Source organism: Erpetoichthys calabaricus, chromosome 14 (assembly GCF_900747795.2).
Source record: "Erpetoichthys calabaricus chromosome 14, fErpCal1.3, whole genome shotgun sequence".
NCBI lineage: Eukaryota > Metazoa > Chordata > Cladistia > Polypteriformes > Polypteridae > Erpetoichthys > Erpetoichthys calabaricus.
In genome coordinates, this window is record NC_041407.2 from 99779749 (window position 1) to 99805876 (window position 26128).

The 26128-nt window shown below is 44.2% G+C and overlaps 2 protein-coding genes across 2 annotated transcripts in view; both read left to right on the plus strand.

Moving 5' to 3' along the window:
* The first annotated feature begins 14711 nt into the window (after positions 1–14711).
* psmd3 (proteasome 26S subunit, non-ATPase 3) overlaps positions 14712–26128 on the plus strand; it is a 34926-nt gene continuing 23509 nt past the window's right edge. Inside the window, exons 1-4 of the mRNA XM_028818824.2 lie at positions 14712–15029; positions 17946–18136; positions 18917–19054; positions 22848–22984. Coding sequence (XP_028674657.1) covers positions 14870–15029; positions 17946–18136; positions 18917–19054; positions 22848–22984 — 626 coding nt within the window. The 5' untranslated portion in view covers positions 14712–14869. The remainder of the gene's footprint in view (positions 15030–17945; positions 18137–18916; positions 19055–22847; positions 22985–26128) is intronic.
* The window catches only part of nkiras2 (NFKB inhibitor interacting Ras-like 2), a 292782-nt gene continuing 281416 nt past the window's right edge, over positions 14763–26128 (plus strand). Inside the window, exon 1 of the mRNA XM_051918852.1 lies at positions 14763–14773. The gene's annotated coding sequence lies outside the window, so the exon portion shown is untranslated. The remainder of the gene's footprint in view (positions 14774–26128) is intronic.

Consider the following 26128-nt stretch of genomic DNA (forward strand, 5'->3'; position numbering starts at 1 on the left):
TTATTTTATTTTTACTTCCGTAATATTTGGGGGAGGGGGCACAAAAGTAAATTTCTGCTTAGGGCACCCATTTGGCCAGCAGCGGCCCTGAATGGTGTAAAAGGGAGAATATTACAGTTAAAACTAGAATTTATAATTCAGACATTGAAATTCTGGCTGTCAGAATTTGTTCCCGTTATTTGTCCCGGGAGCGAAATGACGTCATCCTTATTAATAATGTTAATATTCTTCCCTCCGCGAATGGGGACCTGGCAACGGAAATGATTCATTCTGTCACCAACACTTTAATGATGATTCACTCCGACCCTGCAGTTATTATAATATACGGTGACTTCAGCCATGTGATTTTCAAACAAATGATGACAAATTTCTATCACTATGTGACCTGTTCCCCTTCAGAAAATAACAAGCTCTTGCTGTGCTCAGATGTTAAACATGCTTTTAAGTGTAAATTACTTGGATTTGGATTTACTTTATTGTCATTCAAACAGCACAACAAGGAGGGCACAGCTGTAGAAAATTAAGTTTCTCCAGGATCAAAGTGCGAACACAAACATAGAGACAAGTGCACGTCATACTACAACAGACAGAAGATAAGTCCAATCACAAAGACACATTGGTGTTCAAGTGACGAAAAACATTAATATAATCCAGCGTTTCTCAACCTTTAAGTATTTGCGACCCGAGTTTTCATAACAGTTTTAATCGCGCCTCCCCTAACGTTTTTTTGAAAGGATCCCACTAATACCAATTTGTTCTTTTTTAATTAATGATATATCATAGATGCATATTTTATTATACCTACTTAACTTTTATCGACATTTATCTAACTCTATATTTATTTTTCTAGTATCAGAATGTAGTTTACGCAGTGGGTGGCGCTGCTGCCTCACAGTTAGGAGACCTGGGTTCGCTTCCTGGGTCCTCCCTGCGTGGAGTTTGCATGTTCTCCCCGTGTCTGCGTGGGTTTCCTCCCACAGTCCAAAGACATGCAGGTTAGGTGGATTGGCGATTCTAAATTGGCCCTAGTGTGTGTTTGTGTGTGTCCTGCGGTGGGTTGGCACCCTGCCCGGGATTGGTTCCCTGCCTTGTGCCCTGTGTTGGCTGGGATTGGCTCCAGCAGACCCCCGTGACCCTGTGTTTGGATTCAGCGGGTTGGAAAATGGATGGATGGATGGAGAATATAGTTTAAGTTAATTTGTTTTGGTTTCAGTAGATGTATTTTTCATATTTTCGATTCTTGTTTTCTTATTTTCACATCTTCGCTCCCCCCTTTTTGTTACTTTGCGCCCCCCTTGGGGGGCCCGCCCCACAGTTTGAGAACCACTGAATAATGCAGGTGACATGTTAGGAGACACAAAGGAATTGCTTATTGACTTTCGTCGCAACCAAAGAGCCTCTATGTCCGGTGGGTGGTCCATTCCTGCAAGCACTTGGGGGTCCATATTAATGACAGGTTGGACTGTTCTCGTAACACAGGAGAGAGAGCTCAATAAGAATGGGCAGCAGAGGCTCTTTTTCAGAGAGTGTGTTCATTTAATGTGGGAAGTGAGCATCCTTCACATCTTCTTGAACTCTGTGATGGCCAGTGTGGTGTGCTGGGCTGGTAACATCACTTCAAGAGAGGCCCGCCAAATCAACAGGCTAATTAAAAGGGCAGGCTCACTTATAGGATGCACTCTGGACCCCCTGGAGGTGTTAGCAAAAGTGAGAATGAAGTCAAAACCGAGTGCCATTATGAACAATGCTGCACATCCTGTCTCTGTGACACACCAACACGGGGGATTTTCAGCCAACAAATCATTCAGCTGAAGTGCATCAAGAAACGAGACTGGGGGGTCCTTTATGCCAACAGCAATACCCCTGTAAAGCACCTCACTGTGACTGTGACAGCCAAATCAGAGCTTTTCTTCCTTTTGAATCTTCATGCTGTGTAGTAATTCCAGTGTGTGTGTATTTAATTTACTTACTATTTATATATTTATTTATTTAAAGAGCTTCTGTAAAATAAAAAGAAGGTGAGGCCAGTAAAGAGAATTCCAGTCACACAGGGCTGCACTTCCAAGAGGACGCCAAGCTTCACCAGCTTCATGGCCGGCTGAGGACACGGTCTCAGTCACGCCAGCTCACTTTCTTTTTATCACACTCTTCCAGCTGACCCACTTGCATATCTAAGCTATTTGTGCCACATTGGAGGGCAGCCGTGAATCAACTGCCACCTAAATCCAGGGGACTGGATTCAAATCCCAGCCCATTCACCGTCTGTGTGCAGCTTGTATGTTCTCTGCATGTTCTCCCCGTGTTCATGTGGGCTGTCTTAGGTTAATTAACAGCTCTAAATTGGGTCAGTGTAGCTGTGAGAGAGTCTGACCTGTGGTGGGCTGGCACCCCCCTCCTGGCTATGCCCCCTGAAGCTGCCTGGATTAACAGATTTAGAGATTTCATGGATGCACACTTTACAAAACACTTCATTAAGCAGAACAATGGAGAAATCCTTTCCCCTCCAACAGATCCCTCAGTTGGACCCTTAGTCTTCAGCCTGGGGCAGTAGCGTAGCATGGGTGTCAGCCAACGGGGCGGAGGAAAATTCCGCCGCCCCCTTATTTAGGTATGGTTCAAATTTTTACAAGATATTATTATTATTTATTGTGAAATTTTGCCGCCCCCTAAAAGTGCTGCCCGGGGCGGGCCGCCCCTGCCGTCCCCACTATGCTACGCCACTGGCCTGGGGTAGGTGACCCCGAATAAGTGAGTTATTGAAATGATAAATGGATGGAGGAGAGGACTGGAGATACAGCAGGGCTCCTCTCATCACCTGCTCCACCTGTTTGATCCCTCATTTGTCTTAAGTGACACAGGTGACAAGGACCGGCATGGAAACAATAAACCCACGAGGGTCTCTGCTGCACCACCCCTCACCTTCAGGAATATTTCCAGAAGACTGTTGTAACAGGTGGGTTTGTGTCCCCACAAAAGGCTGCCAGAATTTGAAATCTTTAGTGTAGCAAGGGAGGGATGATTACAGGGAGATCTTTGTGGGAGGGATGATTATAGGGAAAACACAGAAACAAGGGAGTTAAGGGAAACCATGACAGCCTGGAAAGGCTGATCCGGGACTTTCTTACTGGATTGCAGAGAAAAGCCAAACAAAATGACACCTTTTATTGGCTAATTAAAAAGATTACAATATGCAAGCTTTCGAGGCAACTCAGGCCCCTTCTTCAGGCGAGATGGAATCATCAATGTGATCAATTGATTACATCTCGCCTGAAGAAGGGGCCTGAGTTGCCTCGAAAGCTTGCATATTGTAATCTTTGTATCCATCCACTCATTATCCAACCCACTGTATCCTATCTACAGGGTCACGGGGGTCTGCTGGAGCCAATCCCAGCCAACACAGGGCGCAAGGCAGGAAACAAACCCCGGGCAGGGTGCCAGTTTAGTTAGCCAATAAAAGGTGTCATCTTGCTTGGCTTTTCTCTACATTCATATTGGCTAACACGGTACAACGCCCTAGTACTACAGACTTACTGGATTGTCCTAACCATGTCCGTCAGGTTGGGTGCCCCCCTATGAACCCCCGAAGCACTCCTCTCCTCACTGTCTCTCCGCCATTTCCTTCCTCCTGCCCCTGAAAGTTCTGGTAATGGCAGCCTTTAAAGCGCCTTCACTTCCTTGGTCGGAGACCTTCAGCAGACTACAAGGCTACAGCACCCTCTCGTGGCCTTTAGAGTCTCTGCACCCTGGAGTCCCATTTTGTCACATATCCAAAACAGCCAGTCAGAGCAGTAGGATGCCCCCCAATTCAGGTCTGATACCTACTCTGCCAATCTGAAGGACTCATCAATGATGTCCTGCCAGTGGTCTCTCCCCCCTCTCACTCTCTGGCACCTTTAGGAGGTCTCAGTTTCGTAGTAACCCTCACAGCTGTGATGTATATTGACTCCACACTGGTATGTAAAAAAGGGGTGTCTCTCTCTCCCTGTTGGGCATTCCCCCTGCCCTGTGTTAACCAATTGGCACCTTCATCACTGGCAATCCCATGCCAGCTGGCTAACCACTTACACTGTGTGGTGGCAGTAAAACAAGAAAGCCACTTTCACGTGGTATCGTTATGCTGTTCATACGGATACTAATGTGATGAAAAATGTGAGACACCGAGGGTTCAAGGCAGACGAATGAAGCAGGTAACTTCATCCAGCACTTTGTAGCATTAAAGTGCGGACCCCTGACTAATCTGGAGGGTGGTGTAGGCTTGTGTTACATTAGAGAATGAGAGAGCCGGCAAACTCGGTGTGGGTTACCCTCAATGGTAACTTGAAGCCACCAAGTGGATTAGGTGACACGGCTCGTTTGGAAAGACCTTGGCCAGAAACCCACCTGGAGGATCGAGCTGTACACTGGCATGTTGCCCTCTCCTGTTGGAGGACCTCATGTTTCAATGCTCACTGCCTTCTGCTTCTCCTTTTGGATCTGATGGACCAGAGAAATGAAGCCTCACTACAACATCATCTAACCTTGGAAGTAAGTGGTGCAGCCCATTGTCAAAAAGTACTTTATGTTGGCTGGGCAGCATCAAAGAGGCATCATACCAAGTCCTGGCCCCACTTTTCACCCAATATGTATGGCAACCCACCTTAACTCTTACAAGTGGTGAACGCTCATGGCAGCTCCACACAGCTTCTTATGAGCTGTTACATACGCAAGGAAGACATCAAACTTTACTCTATATAACACCTTTCAAAAAGCGAAGGTGCTTCAGCAGTACACCACGATTGACTTCAAACGTCCACCCTGGGAGAACAAGCAACTGAGGTGGCTCAGCGGCATGGAAACAGGATTAAAGAGTCCATCGAGTTAGCTGATTGGTGAGTTCTGTGAAATAAAATGAAGTTCTTCACTTTAACATGCACTTGTTTGCCATGGCACGGTGGCGCAGTGGGTGGCGCTGCTGCCTCACAGTTAGGAGACCCGGGTTCACTTCCCGGGTCCTCCCTGCGTGGAGTTTGCATGTTGTCTGCGTGGGTTTCCTCCCGCAGTCCAAAGACATGCAGGTTAGGTGCATTGGCGATTCTACATTGCCCCTAGTGTGTGCTTGGTGTGTGGGTGTGTGTGTGCGCCCTGTGGTGGGCTGGCGCCCTGCCCGGGGTTTGTTTCCTGCCTTGCGCCCTGTGTTGGCTGGGATTGGCTCCAGCAGACCCCCGTGACCCTGTAGTTAGGATATAGCGGGTTGGATACTGGATGGATGGATGGATGGATTGTTTGCCATGGCGCCGGAGAGTGGCAATGTGTCAATTGTTGCTCACATGTGCAAGTAAGAATTTCACTGAATTTTGCACACCTGACACTACTACTACAATAGTGTGGACTGAGTGTGAGAATATGACACACTCATGGCCAAACTGGGATTTAGTGTTGAGAAGTAAATCTTTTATATGTTACTTTATGTAGCACCTTTCACACTGAATACCACATCAAGGTCCTTTATAAGTAACAGTCCACTCCTATTTGTATCTGTTCTGTGAGTACTGGCATGTGAAGGGGCACACGTGATTGCTCAGACTCATGAAGAAAACCAGTGGCATTTATAGTGCCTTTCAAGATGAACACCATATACTGTAGGTAAGTCTTTTGTGACGAAGACGAAGACACTTTGTTACATAAGCCTATTACTGTCCTGTCTGACTACCCCTCCATATATATCCTACAAAATTTAGAAACAAAGAAAGAAGAAGCAGATATCTGTATGATCTGAGCTGCATTGGCATAATGGCCATGTCACATTACACGACTTTCACAGAGACTTTTAGCCATAGACTTCATTTACATAATCTTGGAGAGTCAGAGGGTGCCCCACAACTGACAATCATGTAGTCTGACATTCCCCGTCACTCAGTCCAGCCTCTACAGGTTTGATTATGTCTTAAGTTGTAGGGTGGGCTCTTCGCATACGCGAAAGTTGAGAGCTAATGAGTGCACAGCTCGAAGTACACTGCATAGAAAAAGCAGCCATAAGGAATAAGGAATGCAGGTGTTTATGACATGAAAAACAGACATCTGGCTTGCCCGTCTGATGTCTTGTGTTTTATGCACCACAATAAAATGGAAAAAGGAAAAAAGGACAGATTTCAGCTGAACCCACCATACCTGGAAAGCGTTTGTTGACCACCTGCACATTGGCTATCAGATAAATGGGCTGTCATGATTTAGGCTGTAAACAGAGGCTTCAAGGCCTGCTATTTGCATACTGTTGTCGGGGTCACGACCCTCGTTTCTAGGGGCAGGGTCGGGGGGGGGGGGGGGGGTTATGGGTTGTGACCTTGACTTGATCAACAACTGTAATAAAAGGTTAGCCTTTAGTTAGAATCAAACTCCTTACATTCATTTAGATATCATGTGCTTTCTTTTCTTGTATTAACTGGTTACAAATTATTGACATTATTTTTTTATTTTGCCTCACGTCTGGTTTACGGTCGCAACGGTTTATTTCATTTTCTTTTGTTTTGGCCTTTTGCCGCTTCTCCTGCAGGTTTACTCTCAAAATCAGCTCTCGTTTTCCTCAGTACATGGGCATGCTGGCTTTGGAAATATGCAACTGTGTTGTAAAGTCGTGCAATTTGTCACCCCCTGACATCCACAAACAACGAGATCAGCAACGGCATTCGTCAAGTTTGACACCCTGTCTGCACGGAAGTCGTGTAATATGAAATCAGTGTAAAATGCGAACAGCCTGTCTTCTTTGTCTTTGTCTGTCTGTCTGCTCCCACATGATCAGTTTAGTTCACTTCATCAATGAGGTACAATTGTCAAGGAAATTCGTTGAGAATTGCGCTTTACACAAATATTTAAAATATCAAAAAAAAAACATGAGCGAAGTTCTCCACCGGAAAGAAATATTCTGTGCGGCCTCACTTACTGATTCGTTTACTTTTTTGTTTTTACCTTTAAGCACATTATTTCAATTAATAGCGTTCGCACTTGTCGGCAAAAAGACACCCAATGCACGGGCCGTTGAAACAGCGTGCGGTTGAGAAGTTGATTCCTCATCTAGTGCGTTGCCTAAAGTCCGTGCGCGAGCATCACGCATTGTTCACGTCACCTTTTGAGCGCGAGCGCGCGGGCGATGCGGTTTGCACGCGCACTTTTTGAGTGCAAGCGATACATCTTGCAGACGCTTTGTACGAACGTGTTGTTTGCTAAAGTTTTCTCACAGTGCTACTTTCAAAAAGCCGGGAGCGAGCACGACAAGTTCCGGAAGCGCAAGTTATATTCTGAAACGTTTTGCAGTTGCACGTTGCACACTTGGACGCCGGCGATACATTTTGCAAAGCGCGCGTAGGGTTATATTGAAAGCGAGTGACACATTTTTTCAGTAGCGTGATTGTTGGCAAGACTTCTTGTGCACTTGTATTACCAAACGTCCGGGAGCGAGCGATACAATCTGCGAAGCGTAAGTCTGCACGTTGAGCGTGGGTGCGCGCGCACGGGCAAATTGATTATGTTAGCCATTTTAGCTCCATCAGCTACTTCAAGCAAAAATTTTTATATTTAAGAGATCTGAACATACAATCTGCTACAGACCCTCCAGAATCATAATTAAAAAGAGGGCAGGAATCGACAACGCTTTTAGATAACGGGTGTTGGAGTCGGTGAAACTGTCAGAGCCACCTGAAGCCTCTTTGGGCACTTTACACGATATTGTAAAATGTATTTTTAAAATGCGTATGTTATGTAGCCTGCTAATACATTCATCAATGATTCATTATTACAAAAATCGTTTATTATTGTTTATTACCATAAACAAAAATATGGTAACTCTTAATGAAATAACCCGAAAATTAAAAATTCTCCAACTTTCAAAAGCAGTTAAAGGCTATATTCTGTATTTTTCAAGTCAAAGTATATGATATATATGCATTTACCATGCAAAAATGTTTTCCAAAAAGAAGTGTTTTCTATAAATTTAAGAAAATATATCACTTTACAAAGGAGGCTATGGGGCAGGGGACACCACTTGAAAATAAAAGATTAAAAACGTATATGTCCAAGACAGTTGTTGAGTATTGGCTTCTTGCAATTACACACACATTCTAAAATAGTGTATATAGGATATTTTCGAACAAAAACAATATTGTGGGACTGAGCCATTTTGAAAGAAGACCAGCTGTGTGCGCCACCTCAGCGTTTCTGTTTTCCCCCAACAACCTTTCACCCCCCCCCCCCCGAGGGCGTGGCATCTTTTTTGACAGACCAAATCCCACTAAACTGTTCGTGTCACGTGCTTGGTGTTGTGTTGATTTACTTCTATATTTATGTAAGAACTCACGGAAGCAAACAGAAAACATATTCTTACCTCAGGAAAAATAGTGCCAGGAATATGCTATAAAACGATGATTTCCAGATCCCTTCTGTCATCAGAAACATGTGTTGGAAATGTGGAAGACATGTTTGTATATATCGAAAGTTTTGCTGTGTCATTGGTAAGTTTATAGACTTTTATCTTAGGGTGGTGCTTCATGCCCCATAGCCTCCATTGTAAATGCCAGTGTGGGTAAGATGTTTTGTTTTTTTTTTTAATTTATACAAAATGCTTAACTTTAGAGCACAATTTTGAGTGGCAAATGCAGACACATCATGTTTGTGAAGAAATAACTTCGACTTGAAAAATGACCAGGCTTATCGTTTAACAAACACTCTCTGAAAATGTTACACCATGCAGACATTTTTAAACTTGACAGAAACTGTTCAACCCGATTGAGCTGAATTTTGGGACTATTGGGTATTTTGAGCATTTAGAGCCAACTCCCATTTTTGGGGCCTGTTTAGGGTGAAGCCTGCAGGTTGTATTTGGAGACTGGCTGGCTTTTGCCTATTCTGGACAGGCTAGTGAAGGTCTTGGCCTCCTTTGTGGCTCTTCTGGAGGCATCACACCCATTTTCACCATGCTAGTGATCCCTAAACCCCCAACAGGATTCACCTGTGGTGCTAAAACATGAATTGGCTGTCTGGTCTGATTAACTATCCATCCATTTTCCAACCCACTGAATCCGAACACAGGGTCACGGGGGTCTGCTGGAGCCAATCCCAGCCAGCACAGGGCACAAGGCAGGAACCAATCCCAGGCAGGGTGCCAACCCACCGCAGGACACACACACACAAACACCAAGCACACACTAGGGCCAATTTAGAATCGCCAATCCACCTAACCTGCATGTCTTTGGACTGTGGGAGGAAACCGGAGCGCCCGGAGGAAACCCACGCAGACACGGGGAGAACACGCAGGGAGGACCCGGGAAGCGAACCCAGGTCCCCAGGTCTCCCAACTGCGAGGCAGCAGCGCTACCTACTGTGATTAACTATTGCTAACCTTTCTCTGTTTTATATCAAAATTCAAAATGTTAATATCTGAGTTTTAAACGTGATTTTGGGAGTTTCACGTTTGACATTGAATTTTTCAATTGCTGATATCCTGATTACAACAGCTGTAGCAGCAGAGTGCCCCCTAAATGATGGCAACAGTGGGCCTACATAAAAATGGATGGCTTTAGCTTTCCACTCCTATGTTCCCATGGTGTCCACCACGCCAGTTTGATTCTTCTGTTGTATTCACATGACGATGAGCCTTTAATTAGAAGATCATCTCTCCTTGGTCACAACGCCTTTCACTGTACGCTCGCATACTCGCATATCGATTGTGTGACATGCGCGTGAAAGCCGGAGCCCGCCGTTCATTGAAGAATTAATAATGCTCGCAACACGATCAGCTTACATCTCTTACTTCATCCTCTGGGTTCAATGCTGCATGACAGTAAATGGAAATAAAAAAAGAAGACGAGGCTGTTACTATAGCAACTTCATATTGACCCCTCCCCCACCCCTTTATTTTCTCTGAAGATTGCTTTATCAAACAAACTGCGGTTTGGCTCATTACTGCGTCACACGTGACAATAAGGCCCATCAGAATCGCAATAAATTTAAAAAGTGGAAATCTCATAGTGGCCCACCTGGGAGCAGCAGACCTCTTTTATGGGGAACACAAGGAGCTTTACAAACGACAGGCGGCCGCTCCATCCATCGCACTGCCTGCTGACTTGCTGACTCAAATCCACTCAAAGATGGCAGGGTGCCACTGAACAGTTTGCTCTAAGCACCTTTGTTAATGCCACTTGTAGCACCAGTCTGAATGTGGCACAATGGACACTGCTGCCACCTGTGGTGCCCGGCGGGCATCCATGCCCGGCCGGGACGCCCAGGAGGAGTGGAGGAGGGCTTGTGCCTCCTCCAGGACACGAGGGGGCATCCTTCCTGGTTGTATTGGAGGCCACGGGTACAGAGCTTGGAAGCTCTACCCTGTAGGGGCCTGTGGCCACCGCCAGGGGGTGCCCTGATGCCTTGGGGACCCTGGACCCCAGTGCTTCCGCCACACCAGGAAGTGCTGGGGCGAAGAGAAGAGGGGACACCCGGAGTGCTTCCGGGTACACAGCCGACACTTCCGCCACACTGGGGTGTGTCTGTGGAAGATTGCCGGGGAGCACCTGGAGCACATCCGGGTGTGGATAAAAGGGGCCGCCTCCCTCCAGTCAAGGACAAGAGTCGGGAGGAAGGAAGATGATGTCGGGAGGACGGCAAGGAGGCGGCCTGAAGAGAAAGAAGGCATTGTTGTGTGGCCAGGACTTTGGGGTTTGTGAGCACAATATGGACAATGTAAATAGTGAAAATAAACGTGTGTTGGGTGACATGAACGTGTCTGCCTGTCTGTGTCCGAGCCAGTCTCCACACACCTCATGGATTCAGCATCCAGGGTTCAAGTCCAGTGCTGGGTGGAGTTTATAGATTTGGTCAATGTGAGCTGTAATATCACGAATGTAATGGATTCTGTGTCCTGTCGGCGGAAGAGAAAGCCCATTTAAGAAGCACGTAGTGATTCACACACATAGAGCAGATAGATAGATAGATAGATAGATAGATAGATAGATAGATAGATAGATAGATAGATAGATAGATAGATAGATACTTTATTAATCCCAATGGGAAATTCACATTCTCCAGCAGCAGCTTATGGATACAATAAACAATATTACATTTAGGAGTAATCAATAGAAGAACACATACAAAACAAAGCATTTAACGTGCTACTTTAGTTACAATGGTATTTGAGAAACTAGTAAATTAAACGATTTAAAGATGAAGTTTATGATGTTCTACTTTAATGACAAAACAAAGTATGTGATTAACATGGAAATTTCGAGATTAAAGTTGACATTTCGGGTGGCATGGTGGTACAATGGTAGCGCTGCTGCATCGCAGTAAAGGAGACCTGGGTTCGCTTCCCGGATCCTCCCTGCGTGGAGTTTGCATGTTGTCTGCGTGGGTTTCCTCAAACAGTCCAAAGACAAACAGGTTAGGTGTATTGGCAATTCTAAACTGTGTGCTCGCCCTGCGGTGGGCTGGCGCCCTGCCTGGGGTTTGTTTCCTTCCTTGTGCCCTGTGTTGGCTGGGATTGGCTCCAGCGGACCCCCATGGCCCTGTAGTTAGGATATGGCGGGTTGGATAATCGATTGAAGTTGACATTTCGAGCTTTTTTCTCACCGTGTCCCTATTTTTTTTTCTTTTCTCTGTGCCTTAATAAGCTTTCATATGACACTCGGATGGTGGGCTATGACTCTCCTTTTCATGGTGACTTTGATATTGTAGCGCGTTCCTCTTACTATGGATAAGGAGCCCGCCACACACAAAAAACTCCTATTCTTAGGAAAAAATAATTATATTAGGTATGGAACTCGACAGAACCTTAGCACCTATTTGATGTCCCCAGATGGAGTTGTTTTTATGAATTTATACAAAAAAGAAAATAATCACCCCAACAAGTATTTAAAAAACAAAAGAATATATATTATAAGTCAAATAAATCATAAAACACTCTTTAAATTAATCCTTATTCAACTAAATCCTAAGTAATAGGCCACCCCTTTTACCCTTCTATAATATACAGAAAGAAAGCAAGAAAGAAAGCAAGAAAACGAGAAAAAAAACCCAGAAAGAGAAACGGAAATATAACCTACTTATCAATACCCCCAATGTATTCACAGAACATAACCGACTAAATACACATATATACACATATATACAAATATAAATTAGACACCCGCTTACACAATCCCCATGTGTTCCCCAGTCCCTTTTATATTATATTTGATAAAGTCTTAATCCACCCGGCCTGGGAAGTCTGTGACAAATCCAGCAATCCAGTCAGTTAAACTTCGCTGACTCGTACACTGTATTAATAGGTAAAAAGAAGCAATCTCACCGGCCTGGTGAACGATTCCTTGTTAAAATCTGAAATCCGTCTCACCCGGGTGTCTCGGCGTTAGCGTCCTTCCATGGCCGCCGCCCGCAGCACAAATGTAAGGTAAAGCCGTGCACTCCAAGATCCTTTTCGATTAGCCAGAGCTCCTTTTCGTTGAGTCCAACCGGTATTACAATGGAGCCTTACGAGTTTTTACCATTAACTTCTTTACCAAGTCACTTTCCCAGGTCCTTCCTTAAACCGACTTTCTTCACGCTCCTCTCCTCTTTCTTTAAACTCTTTCAAACTCCCTCCTCAACCTCCTTTTCAATACGCGCCTCCTCGCCTTTTAAAGAGGGTTCTTCCTCTTATGTCACACCACAGTTCATTTTGGCAAGGACCCCCAGGCATTGTTTGGACCCCTACTCCCCTTAAAGAGATATCCCACAGACATTAATTGCATTGGACATCATCTCTAAAGGGCAAGCGGCAGAAACAGTTAAAAACACACAAAAAAAAAACAATATGTGACAACCGTTACAATATCTGACAACTTCTTTTTTATTTCGGGCACTGTGCGACTTTGTGAACTTGAATTTTCGAATTTCTCCGACACTATGTCACTCGATCGACTCCCTTTTGTTGTTTATACCACTGTTTAAACCAACAAATAGTACGTTTTTCCTTGCCTCCACTTGGTATTCACTGAAATTCTTCTATTTTCCCCCGTGCTTTTGCCATTGTCTTTTCACAGAACACTGAGCTTAAGGGCTATTTATATTGATTTGCATATTCAAAGAGGTGTAATTCTGGGAGGAGACGGGGCGGGACAACAGGCGCGTGTGTTACTTTTCACGCTGACCGGGATTTATGGAGTAGAAGAACGTGGAAGTTGGCGAACACACAAATTTTTACATCTGGATTTTTTTGTGCCTACGCACATTTCCGCTTTTGTCCTTAGACCATGTTTTAGTGTGAATTCTACGCGCTGCGTTATGCATGAGGCCCCTGGACTGCATAATGCATACTTAAGGAGGGATAATGGCAGGGTTTGGCCTTGGTCACTTGGTTCTACTGTTAATGCTAAAGCATACAAAGACAGTTTAGATAATTGTGCTCTTCCAATTTCGTGGTAGCAGTTTGGGAAGTTCCCTTTATGTCCCATTATGATTGTGCCCCTGTGCACAAAACCAGATCCATAAAGCCATGGAAGAACTGCACAGAGTCCTGACTTCAACCCTTACTGAACACCTTTGGAACATCAATTGTGAGCCATGTCCTCTCATTCAACATCAGTATCTGACTTGACAAATGCCCTTTTAGCTAAACGGGCACAGATTTTTCGCAGGCACTCTGAAATCCTGCAGACAGAAGAGAGGAACCTTTTTTGGGGGGTTTGCTGGGAATTCCTTCAACCTCAAAGCCTAATCAGTCCAAACTGTTGAACTGACCAAAGGTGGACTTCAACCATCTGAAATGATTGATAGAAGGGAGACACCTGAGCCAAAGCAAAGGCTCTGAATACTTGTATCAATTGGATATTTCATTTTTCTGCTATTTTAATTAATTTGCAAGAATTTCTAAACTTCTATTCTCATTTCGTCATTCCGGGGTATTAAGCATTTCTTGATGATCGGAAAAATGAATTTAAATGATATTAGTGGGATTGGCATTCCAGTCACTGTAGAAAAACCGCACACTGCTCCATTCCATTGAAACCAGAGTGGTGCTGAGGTGTCACCCGTTGCACAACTGCACTCGGGTCTTGATCTGGAATCCTAAGGTGGTTTTCGTCGTGTGGTGGGTGCAATGCTTCCAACCCACAGCTCAGGCAGGGGCGGCCTTAGGCATGTGCAAACTGTGCCGCCACGCCAATATATATTGAATATAAAACAAAAAGAGAACATAACGACACAGCTGACGGCAATGTGGCCGAAAAACATCGTTTCTTGTTAATTAGTACGCTGCATTTACTAATGTCGCTAGAGTCGGAGCAGTAAGCTATATGTAGTATTATAACGTTCTGCCGTAATGAGAATATCATGGGCCGCCACTTGTTTTTCAAGTTACTGACTCGCGCATATAGAAGCGAAGCTAGTGCAAGTGGGCGAGTCGTCTTACAAGTTAATACGATACCGTGCATAAGATACCATATTGATATTGGCAGGCGAAGGGGCCACCGATTCTTTCTTTCTTTGCCCTGTGCCGCCACGAGCCTAGAGCCGCCCCTGGCTCCAGGCAGCTAGATAAAATATGGAAGAAGTGAAGGCGTCTGGAGGCTTTCTGAAGGCGCTGCGTCCAGAGTTTTAAGCCACGACCCAGCTGAGCGCACACTGACCCCTAGCGACCTCAATTTGACAGTGCAGCTCTGACAACGACTAGCTGGTCTGCTTTCCGTGCTCAGTGCTCGGCTAGCTATCCCTAGTTACCCAGAGGCCTCCGCGGTCCGTCCATACTTGCCAGTCATTCTACTGAAAGAACAAGCCGACCGGAGTAGAGAAATAGCAGCGCAGGTTTAGCCCGTGACAAGTTAAACGGAGTCCGAGTCCGTGGAAGTCATCGTATCACACAGAGCAAAGCATTATGAAGGAGACTGCGGCCAAGCGGCGGGAGAAACCCCGGGACTCGAAGGTGGAGAAGCAGCCAGAACCGGGCCCCGAGCCGCAGGATGAAGAGATGCCGGAGGAAGAGGCGGCCGCAGCCGGGAAGCCTCATAAGGAGATCGACGCCCTGACCCTTGAAGGTAGGCGGTCTGTGGGAAGTCGGGGTGCAGATAAAAGGGAGAAGGAAGGTGGGGCGAAGTATGTTGCCGTCGAACTCGCAGCTGTGTCACCTGTCAGTACAACCCGACTGCTTAAAAAACAGCAAATAAACCGTTAAAACTGACAAATGCGCCCTATCCTTGTAGGTGCATGATCTGCTAATAAACGGAGCTGATCGGCTGTTATTTGTACCTCAGAATCCGCCGATGTGTTATAGGGGCCGCTCGGTTGTTGTAACAATGTGGAGAAGTTTGCAAAGCGCTTTCAGATGTTGCCGACTATGAGAGGCGCTATATTGATTGGAACAGAGGGGAAACTGCGCAGACTTGATTGCAATTTCAGGGCTACTTGCATGATGGAGCCGAGCTTAACTTTAGGGTACATTTCATTTGAGGGGCAGTAGGAAAAGCGCTAAATAAAATGAAGTTTATTAGCGCCAGGAGGAGCGCGCTTCGATCACACGGCCGTCTGCTTCATAAATAAGAAAGGCTGCTTCTAAAAAACAGAGCAGGCACAGATTGTGGGTTTGAGGTTTGATTATTGTTTGCGTCCAACGTGACCCTGAAATGAAACTTCGTAGTTCTGCTCCAGCTTTACCTGCTCGTCTTTGGGGAAAAATTGCACTATATAAAATATAACACGAGTTACACAAGAAAGCGCGTTTGTGAACGAGGCAGTGCGCTATTTGTTTACAGTTTACTTATAAGTCAATGTTAGTTTATTGATATAATACCTCTGAATAACCAAAGTGAAATTCTTCAGAGCGATGCCATAGGTGAACCTTGTTTGGTTCCCGTAAGAATCGTCAACATGAGGGTTCTAGAAAGAACTTTAATTTATGTAGATTTGTAACAGGCTTCATGCAGTGAATACCTTGAATTGAAGGTAAGAGATACTGTATGTGAAATCCCAGTGGCTCATGATTTTAAGAGAGTTCAGTTTTTTTCCACATGTGAGGATGTTTTTCAAAGCACAAAGAACCAACTTCATATGCAAATTACCCGTCTCAGAATAAAATGCTGCTTGGTCAAGCAATGGTTCTATAAGGAACCGGACAACGAAGTAAAGAACCATAAACTGCTATTAAAGAACCAGTGCTTTTAATAGAGTAGGGCATAAGAAAACATTCACGAGGCGGCCGACTAAACCTGCTCTGTTAAAAGACTGAAGGGGATTCTTAAGGCTGAAGATCAGCCAGACACTTCATTGATGTCCCAGTGTGTAGCAGCATATCAAATTGGTGTTTAACTCACTTCATTGCTTTTCCTGCCTATCTTTGTGTCAGATTGGCATGACACAGACCAAACTTTCAGCTTAGGGTGCATGCATACTCAAGATGTTGAGGCCGAGTGTTTGGCGACGTTACACAGAGAAGTAACCGGTTAGTCTGTAACGCTGAAAATGGCAGCTTTGTGCTCTTTCAGTCAGTCCATCATGGCACTTTATGCAACAAACAAGAAGAATTAAAAGTGAAGTATGAACAGAAAGAGTTCAGGAGAGAGCACAATCACAAATGCAAGCAGGAAATGTTATAAACCAAATCAATGTATTAGGGAAAAATACTTAGGCATAATGTGTGCTCACATTCAGAATCAATATTCTAACAAGGAAAGAAGAGAAAGAAGTCCATCCACACGCACTTGGAGATCCAAGGCTTTAATATCTTATGAAATAAAGTTCTAATGGGCAAAAGGAAACATCCACATCGGGTAACTCGACGGTTTGTAATACTGACACCAAAAGACCCCCTGATTGTCTGGGATGAAGGTTCATGGAGAGTTAAGATGTAAAGGGGCTCAGAGCCAACGGAGAAGATGGAGTGACTCTTTACTTGTCATTTCCTCATGGCTGGTTGTGTGAGGCAGGCCGTCAGTCATCAGGCTTATGGATTTGGTGCCAAGTTCCCAAACTTTGGAAAGGATGATACACGTGTTAAAAGAAAAAATGCCAATCTGCCTGCATGTTTTATGGGCTATCCCAACTCATTAGTAAAGGTGATATAAAAAAAAAAAAGCAGTATGTCAACCCACGTTATAATAACGACTTAGTGACGTGGACTATTATACACACACAGTACGTCATTTAGCTGGTTTGGCTGCATTTCCCTACTTGATCAAAGATGTCCCCATATACATATGTCATTATGTTTATGCAAATATTCCAAAATCCGAAAATATCTTAAATACTTCTAGTCCCAGACATTTTAGATCAGGTATATGTGTGAAGACAAGCTACGCTCTGGGCTGGAGTGGGCACACTCGGTGCTAGGGGGCAACAGGTTTCACTGATTGGTATTCTGATGAGGTAATGGAACCTCTTGGCTTGTACTGCTCACCTTTTAAAGAAGCTAACGAGGGGTCGTTTTGCCGTTCTCCAGAATATCGGTGCAGATCACATGATCCAGTGCCCTCTACTCCATAAATGGTGGGCCACTTCTTGTAGGCGAGAATTGCAGCCACTTTATCCTGTGTCGTTTGCACCATTAGAGACATTGGACATTCACTGCTTTATTTTTTCATATTTTGGTATGAGGATCTTCAAAACCAAAGTGTTGTGACGCCAACTGAAAAGAAAGAAACAGAGCAGCAATGTCAATGATGCAACAAAATCTGAGGGAACAGTCCTTTTAATAACATAAGCCTGTCTCTGTCCATCTGGCAACTGCAATCATACGAAGTTTATGGTAAACTTCACTGCACTTACCTTAAAGCTCTAAACAGACCAGCTAGTTCATAAATATGACCCAAAGATAAAGTGGTCCGGTGAAACTTTTGACTGTCAGGAATACAACCCCTGCCTTAGGCGCACCATTTATTCCCATTAGCGGATGGGCGATCGGGCAGGGATTGATTCATGTCACAGACGGACATCACTCAGCCTCTTTCTTTTCTGTGCAGACATCAAGGAACACGTGAAGCAAATCGAAAAAGCTGTGTCTGGGAAGGAGCCCCGCTTTGTGCTGCGCGCCCTCAGAGCTTTGCCCTCGACCAGCCGGCGACTGAACCCCAACGTCCTGCACAAAGCCATCAGCGGCTTCTTCACTTCAAACGCGCCCACCAAGGAGTTTTTGCTGAACTTTTTAGAAGAGGTAAAGTTTTACACAAGGTTACTTGGAACCTTTTACAGGTTTATTTGTCGTTTGTTTCTGATGGTCATCTTCAATACTCCAAATGAAGATGATGGGGGGCGGTGTGGTGGGTATCGTTTGAGTTGTTGTTTTTTTTTTTTTTGTTTTTTTTTTAATCTTACTTTTCACGTGTGATAGGTTGTTGCGGTTTAAACCTGTGGAAGCCCATGAAGTGGTTGCCATCTTGCTGCAGTTGTCACATTCAATACCTGGTTCGTTTATTGATACATTTGAAGCAGTTTAGTTAATCTTGTGCTTCAGTGATGCCCATGTAATCTGATGCCCCCAGGTTCCACCTCTGCTTGGCACTCACTGAGCACTACGTGCTTGTTAGCATTAAAGCGTTTCTTACCTTGAAAGTAACTATACTGAGGTGGCCTTGTGTGGATAGATGGGCGTTTGGGTGGTCCGGTCGACATGCAGCATAAGAGAAGATGCCAGCTGAGCACACAGTAAAATTGGCCAATAAGTTTAACATTGAAGGAGGAAACACAAACTTTGGTAACCATTGAACAACACTGGTGCAAGCCAGATGAGTGTGCTTGTTTTTACATTTGTATTTGTGCTACTCTGAGTCGAGACTCTGATGGACTGGCAGCCCATCCAGGACTGGTTCTTGCCTTCTGCATGATGCGTCGCGAGTGTTATCTTATGGTTCCATTGAAGATACTGTAACATAAGGAAAGTACCTGCCGACACCGGAGGATACCAGTAACAATTTTTTTTTTTCCTTTTCATCAGCCGATGGACACAGAAGGTGACGTCCAGTTCCGGCCACGGACTGGAAAAGCTGCCACCATCCCTCTTCTCCCTGAGGTGGAAGCCTACCTTCAGCTACTCCTTGTGGTCTACCTCACAAACAATAAGCGCTACCCAGAGGTAATACTGGGTGAAATGTGCATTTTTTTTATTATTTTAGTTTTGATAAACTGTCTATTTAACTGCCTAGCCGATCCCAGTGCTGCCCAAATGTTCTGTTCTGTTTCTGTAACTTATAATGGAGGATGATAAAGTTATAGATATGAGCTCCAGCAGATTCCTAACTGTCATATATGGTGTGTGCCTGAAAAATCCCATAATTTCCAGTTTCCATTGAGATTGGCGTATGGGGTCTTCTTCTTCTTCTTCTTGTTCTTCTTCATTTTAAAAGCAGACACTTGCAACTGTGTCTGCATGGCTGTAAAATATTACAGCTAAGCAAGCTGTAATTTCCCTGTTTCTATGTTTCGGTGTTCATACAGAAATTACATTTCTGAGTTTTCTAAAATTTCTATTGCAGTGTGGCCAACATTTTTGCTTCTTTATTTTTAAGATATTCATCATTGAGATTTTTCTTCCACTTTTCTGGTTGTTGTAATGGGGAATGCTACAGAGTACTAAAGGCCTGGAGGAACATCAGTGAGCTGTATAAAAATGAGAGAGTGAGAACTGCCAACAAAACAATGTCTAAACAACAAAACAGCCTCATTTATTTTTCTAAGGTACTACCCCCCCCCCCCAAAACAAGGATGGAGATAGTACAGAAAAACGGCAATACAACACCAGCTCTTCGTGCTGTTCTTTAGTACCAAGTGTGTTAATGGGGCTGACGCTGAGGGAGCCTTTCAGTGCTGTTAGTCGTTGATTTGTTGTTATTAGGATACCGTTAAGGGAGCAGAAAGCAATAAGAAAATCACAAAAGAGAGGTGATGCACCCTTCCATGTTCTACCTTTTTATTTGTTCAGGGTTGTAGGGTCTCAGTGTAAGCAAAAATGCTAAGACATCTCCTTTAACTCCTCCAGGGGGATACCAAGGCATTCCCAGGCCAGACTGGAGATTTAATCTCTCCAGCGTGTCCTGTGTCTGCCCTGAGGTCTTCCTCTGGTTGGACATGCCTGAAACACCCTTACAGGGACGATTCCAGGAGGTGTCCCGGTCGGATGCCCGAACCACCATAACTGGCTGCTTTCGATGGGGAGCAGCAACAGCTCTGCTTTGAGCTCCTCCTGAACGGCTGTCTTCTCATCCTAACTAACTCCTGAGTCTGATCACAGACCCCATGTGAAGGACATTCATTTCCAGCACTTGTGTCCACGAGCTAGTACTTTCAGTCGCTACCCAAACCATACCTGAGGGAAGGAATGCAGGTGGACCACTAGACTGAGAGCTTTGCCGTTCAGCTTAGCTCAGAGTTCACCATGGGTGGCCGGTTCAGCGTCCGCATAACTGCAGACACCGCTCTGACCCTCCTATCAACTCCCTTCTTCCCCATCTTGTGAACAGAATACAGTACTAATATTTCTTTATTATAAATGTAAATCTCACACTAGTGCAGTTTTTGAAACGGAGAGTAAGAGAATAAAATAAAAGACCAGCTAATTAAACAATTGCATCAATTAACGGGAAAACGATTCACTAATAATGAAACGGGTATGGAGGACCCTGGGACTGAACTTGAAATGCACTCTACTGGAGTCTGAACTTGGCACTCCTAAAATGTTCAGTGTGGACGCGCCCAACACAGGACTCCATCCTAGCATTGCCATGCAACATTAATTGTGAATTTCCCATTGGGATTAATAAAGTATCTATCTATCTATCTATCTATCTATCTATCTATCTATCTATCTATCTATCTATCTATCTATCTATCTATCTATCTATCTATCTATCTATCATATAGTGCCTTTCACATCTATCTATCTATCTATCTATCTATCTATCTATCTATCTATCTATCTATCTATCTATCTATCTATCTACAGTGGTGTGAAAAACTATTTGCCCCCTTCCTGATTTCTTATTCTTTTGCATGTTTGTCACACAAAATGTTTCTGATCATCAAACACATTTAACCATTAGTCAAATATAACACAAGTAAACACAAAATGCAGTTTTTAAATGATGGTGTTTATTATTTAGGGAGAAAAAAAATCCAAACCTACATGGCCCTGTGTGAAAAAGTAATTGCCCCCTTGTTAAAAAATAACCTAACTGTGGTGTATCACACCTGAGTTCAATTTCCGTAGCCACCCCCAGGCCTGATTACTGCCACACCTGTTTCAATCAAGAAATCACTTAAATAGGAGCTGCCTGATACAGAGAAGTAGACCAAAAGCACCTCAAAAGCTAGACATCATGCCAAGATCCAAAGAAATTCAGGAACAAATGAGAACAGAAGTAATTGAGATCTATCAGTCTGGTAAAGGTTATAAAGCCATTTCTAAAGCTCTGGGACTCCAGCGAACCACAGTGAGAGCCATTATCCACAAATGGCAAAAACATGGAACAGTGGTGAACCTTCAAAGGAGTGGCCGGCCGACCAAAATTACCCCAAGAGCGCAGAGACGACTCATCCGAGAGGTCACAAAAGACCCCAGGACAACGTCTAAAGAACTGCAGGCCTCACTTGCCTCAATTAAGGTCAGTGTTCACGACTCCACCATAAGAAAGAGACTGGGCAAAAACAGCCTGCATGGCAGATTTCCAAGACGCAAACCACTGTTAAGCAAAAAGAACATTAGGGCTCGTCTCAATTTTGCTAAGAAACATCTCAATGATTGCCAAGACTTTGGGGAAAATACCTTGTGGACTGATGAGTCAAAAGTTAAACTTTTTGGAAGGCAAATGTCCCGTTACATCTGGCGTAAAAGGAACACAGCATTTCAGAAAAAGAACATCATACCAACAGTAAAATATGGTGGTGGTAGTGTGATGGTCTGGGGTTGTTTTGCTGCTTCAGGACCTGGAAGGCTTGCTGTGATAGATGGAACCATGAATTCTACTGTCGACCAAAAAATCCTGAAGGAGAATGTCCGGCCATCTGTTCGTCAACTCAAGCTGAAGCGATCTTGGGTGCTGCAACAGGAAAATGACCCAAAACACACCAGCAAATCCACCTCTGAATGGCTGAAGAAAAACAAAATGAAGACTTTGGAGTAGCCTAGTCAAAGTCCTGACCTGAATCCAATTGAGATGCTATGGCATGACCTTAAAAAGGCGGTTCATGCTAGAAAACCCTCAAATAAAGCTGAATTACAACAATTTTGCAAAGATGAGTGGGCCAAAATTCCTCCAGAGCGCTGTAAAAGACTCATTGCAAGTTATCGCAAACGCTTGATTGCAGTTATTGCTGCTAAGGGTGGCCCAACCAGTTATTAGGTTCAGGGGGCAATTACTTTTTCACACAGGGCCATGTAGGTTTGGATTTTTTTTTCTCCCTAAATAATAAAAACCACCATTTACAAACTGCATTTTGTGTTTACTTGTGTTATATTTGACTAATGGTTAAATGTGTTTGATGATCAGAAACATTTTGTGTGACAAACATGCAAAAGAATAAGAAATCAGGAAGGGGGCAAATAGTTTTTCACACCACTCTATCTATCTATCTATCTATCTATCTATCTATCTATCTATCTATCTATCTATTATATAGTGACTTTCATATCCATCCATCCATCCATCCATGCATGCATGCATGCATGCATGCATCTATGCGCCAGTCACATAAATGGGGGTTGAGGTCACCAAAGCATATAAAAGTGGGAGCCATCAGAGGTCCTTCACCCCTTATCAAGCGTTTCTGTGCTTCTTAAACTCAAATGTTGATTGTGTTTTTTATGCTTATTTCCTTTTGACTGTTTTTGATTTTTTCGTCATTTTATTTATTTATTGGTCTCCCATTTGCAGGCTCAGAAGGTGTCTGATGATCTCCTTCAGAAAATCAGCTCACAGAACCGCCGGGCCCTTGATTTGGTGGCAGCCAAGTGTTATTATTACCACTCACGGGTCTATGAGTTTCTGAATAAACTCAATGTCATCAGGAGGTCAGTGGCTTCTTTTTGTAATCTAAACACATACTTTTTCTCGTTTTTGGAGAGTTTACTGGAATGTTCAGGTTATCCAAGCTTGTCTGTCAAGGAAGTGTTTCCTAAAGTGTGCTGTGTGATACGTGCTGGACAAGGGTAACACACATATTAGAATGGCAAACTGAGATCAGTCTTTAAAAGGAGATACAATGTCTGCATTTTTTTTTGACATTGCAGACCATGTTTGTCTTTTGCGCCAGTATTCTTATTTTCCTCCTGTGCCACAAAGATGTGACGGTTACGTTGACTTTAAATCGGTTGTATGTGCATGCATGTACATGCGCTGCAGTGGACTGGTGCCACATCCAGTGTTGGCTTCCTCCTGCTGGGATAGACACTAGCTTTCCATGCCCGTAAAATGCAAAAGTGGATTAGTAAATGGATATATGTGTGGATAATTCTCTTGTTAAATAAATAACTCTAGGGTCGGGTGGCGCAGTGAGTAGCGCTGCTGCTTTGCAGTTAGGAGACCCGGGTTTGCATCCCGGGTCCTCCCTGCGTGGAGTTTGCATGTTCTCCCCGTGTCTGCGTGGGTTTCCTCCCACAGTACAAAGACATGCAGGTTAGGTGGTTTGGCAATTCTAAATTGGCCCTAGTGTGTGCCCTGCGGTGGGCTGGCGCCTTGCCCAGGGTTTGTTTCCTGCCTTGCACCCTGTGTTGGCTGTGATTGGCTCCAGCAGACTCCCGTGACCGTGTAGTTAGGATAATAGCGGGTTGGATGATGGATGGATGGATCTAGGGTCGCATGTCGGTTACCATTCAGAACCCTTAATTGCCTATTTAAGTTTTAACTGTTGCCCGTTTTCTTAACCAGACATTAGTAAATAATGAGAGACAGATAACCCATAAACCAGCAGCTCTCCAGCTCACGTGCTTACCATGAAGTGTCAGTGATAAAAACATGTTTAGAAATGAATGAGAGGGGAACTGGTGTTATGGTGTGAGAGCAACAACCTCACCCTTAACACAGACAAGACGAAGGAGATGATAGTGGACATGAGGAAGGAGAGGAGACATCACCTCAGAGGGCTGTTCATCAGAGGGCTTGAAGTGGAGAGGGTGAGCAGCATTAGATACCTGGGCATCTACATCAGTGAGGACCTCACTTGGACACTTAACACTACACAGCTGGTCAAGAGGGCTCAACAGCATCTGTACTTTCTGAGGAGGCTGAGGAAGTTTGATATGTCGACTAAGATCCTTGGCAACTTTTACAGCTGCATTGTTGAGAGCACCTTGACCAGCTGCATCACCGTGTGGTACGGCAACACTACTGCCATGGAGCGCAAACGCCTGCAGAGAGCGGTGAAGACTGCTGAGAAGATCACCAGGACCCCACTGCCCTCTCTGCAGAGCATCTACAACTGCAGAGTCCGCAGGAGAACTGCCTCGATCTTCAGGGATCCCACCCCGGATCCCACCCACCCCAAACACGAACTGTTCACACTTCGACCTTCAGGCAGGAGGTACAGACGTATGAAATGCAGGACTTCCAGGCTAAAGAACTCTCTCTTTCCAAAGGCCATTAGACTCCTAAATAACTGACTGGAGTCAATAACCGTGGGCCACCTCATTCTATCGACCTTACACAACTGTATTTGACTTGTCCATCACACACCTACCTGCACGTTACACTTTATATTTCTATTCTGTTTTTATACTTTATGCTGCCTCTGTTACTTATTATCTTTCTGCTACTTATTATTTGTTTATCTTTATACGTTGGTTTTGTCATTTGGTGCGGACAGTAAAGAAAGAATTTCATTGTACAGGGAAACGTGTTTCCTTACAGTGCACATGACAATAAACTTTGAACTTGAATTGGAAGGACCATTAAGTTTCAATCTATTTTGGTCCACAAAACCCTTGGATAACATTCTGACAGAAGGAAACTCTACAGTGCAATTCAAATTGCTGTTGGATGAACGCAAGCATTAACAAGGCAAACGGTTCAATACCAAGTTTCTTTATCAGCATGGACTGCTTTCTAATTAGGAAACTAGTTGGAATAAAAACCTGCAGCCACTGCGGCCCTCCAGGACTGTGATTGAGGACCCCTGCTTTATAGCCTTAAGCCTGAAAAACTCTCAGGACAATATTCTGCTGCCATCTAGTGGGAGAAGTAATATCAAAAAAAGAGAGAGACTATTGCCATGTATTGTGTCATGAATATTCATGAGCAGGGTGGAGCCTTCAACAAAAAAGAAACACAGTAGCAAACAAAAAACCTTAAACGCAGTTTTAGAACGAACTGAAACTGAACCACTGCTGGATCTTAGCGATTGGGATGAGGATGTGAATTGGTCATCAGATATTAACACATAAAATGAGATGGCACTGAACGACTGAACCGCTGCTGTATGTCTGTTGAATTCAGTCTCGTGAAGCTTCACCATGGTGTGACAAAAAGGCAAAATAACTGCAATTAGGTGCACGGATAAGCAAGACGATAGACCACTAAGCACTGTTTACAATGTAGCAAAGGTTCAGTGTTTGTCTTGGGAAATATGGATGTCACTAAGCCTTGAGCGTGTCGATCATGCAGGTCAGGCACTGACTGTGTGCCCACCTCCTCGTGTGCAAGCAACAGTAAATTATCTAAGACAAGTGTGCAATGAAACATGCGTCTACGGTCCCGATTGAAGCATCAGGCTGTGTGTTGGCAGCTGTCTCAGAACTGTCACATGAAGGACATGCACTGAATCTGCATCAGTCCTCACAGGTGGCGCAGTGGTAGTGCTGCTGCTTTGCAGTAAGGAGACTGTGGAAGATTGTGGATTCGCTTCCCGGTTCCTCCCTGTGTGGATAGCACTTTGAGTACTGAGAAAAGGCGCTATATAAATGTAATGAATTATTATTATTTATTATTATCAGTACAGCGTTGGACTCTTGACATAGCTTTCTGACTGTATTTATGTTGACGTTTTTTTATTATGTTCATGCTTCTGTTACACACAACTTTTATTGTTGGTGGAGGGGATCGTGTTTTTGGCTTGTTTTTTACTGGTTTTAACATAACGCTAAGGAGGTTAACCCGCCACACTGCACAGAGATGAATACCCACTTTACAGAGGCTTTGTAAATGTTAATAAGACCTAAAGA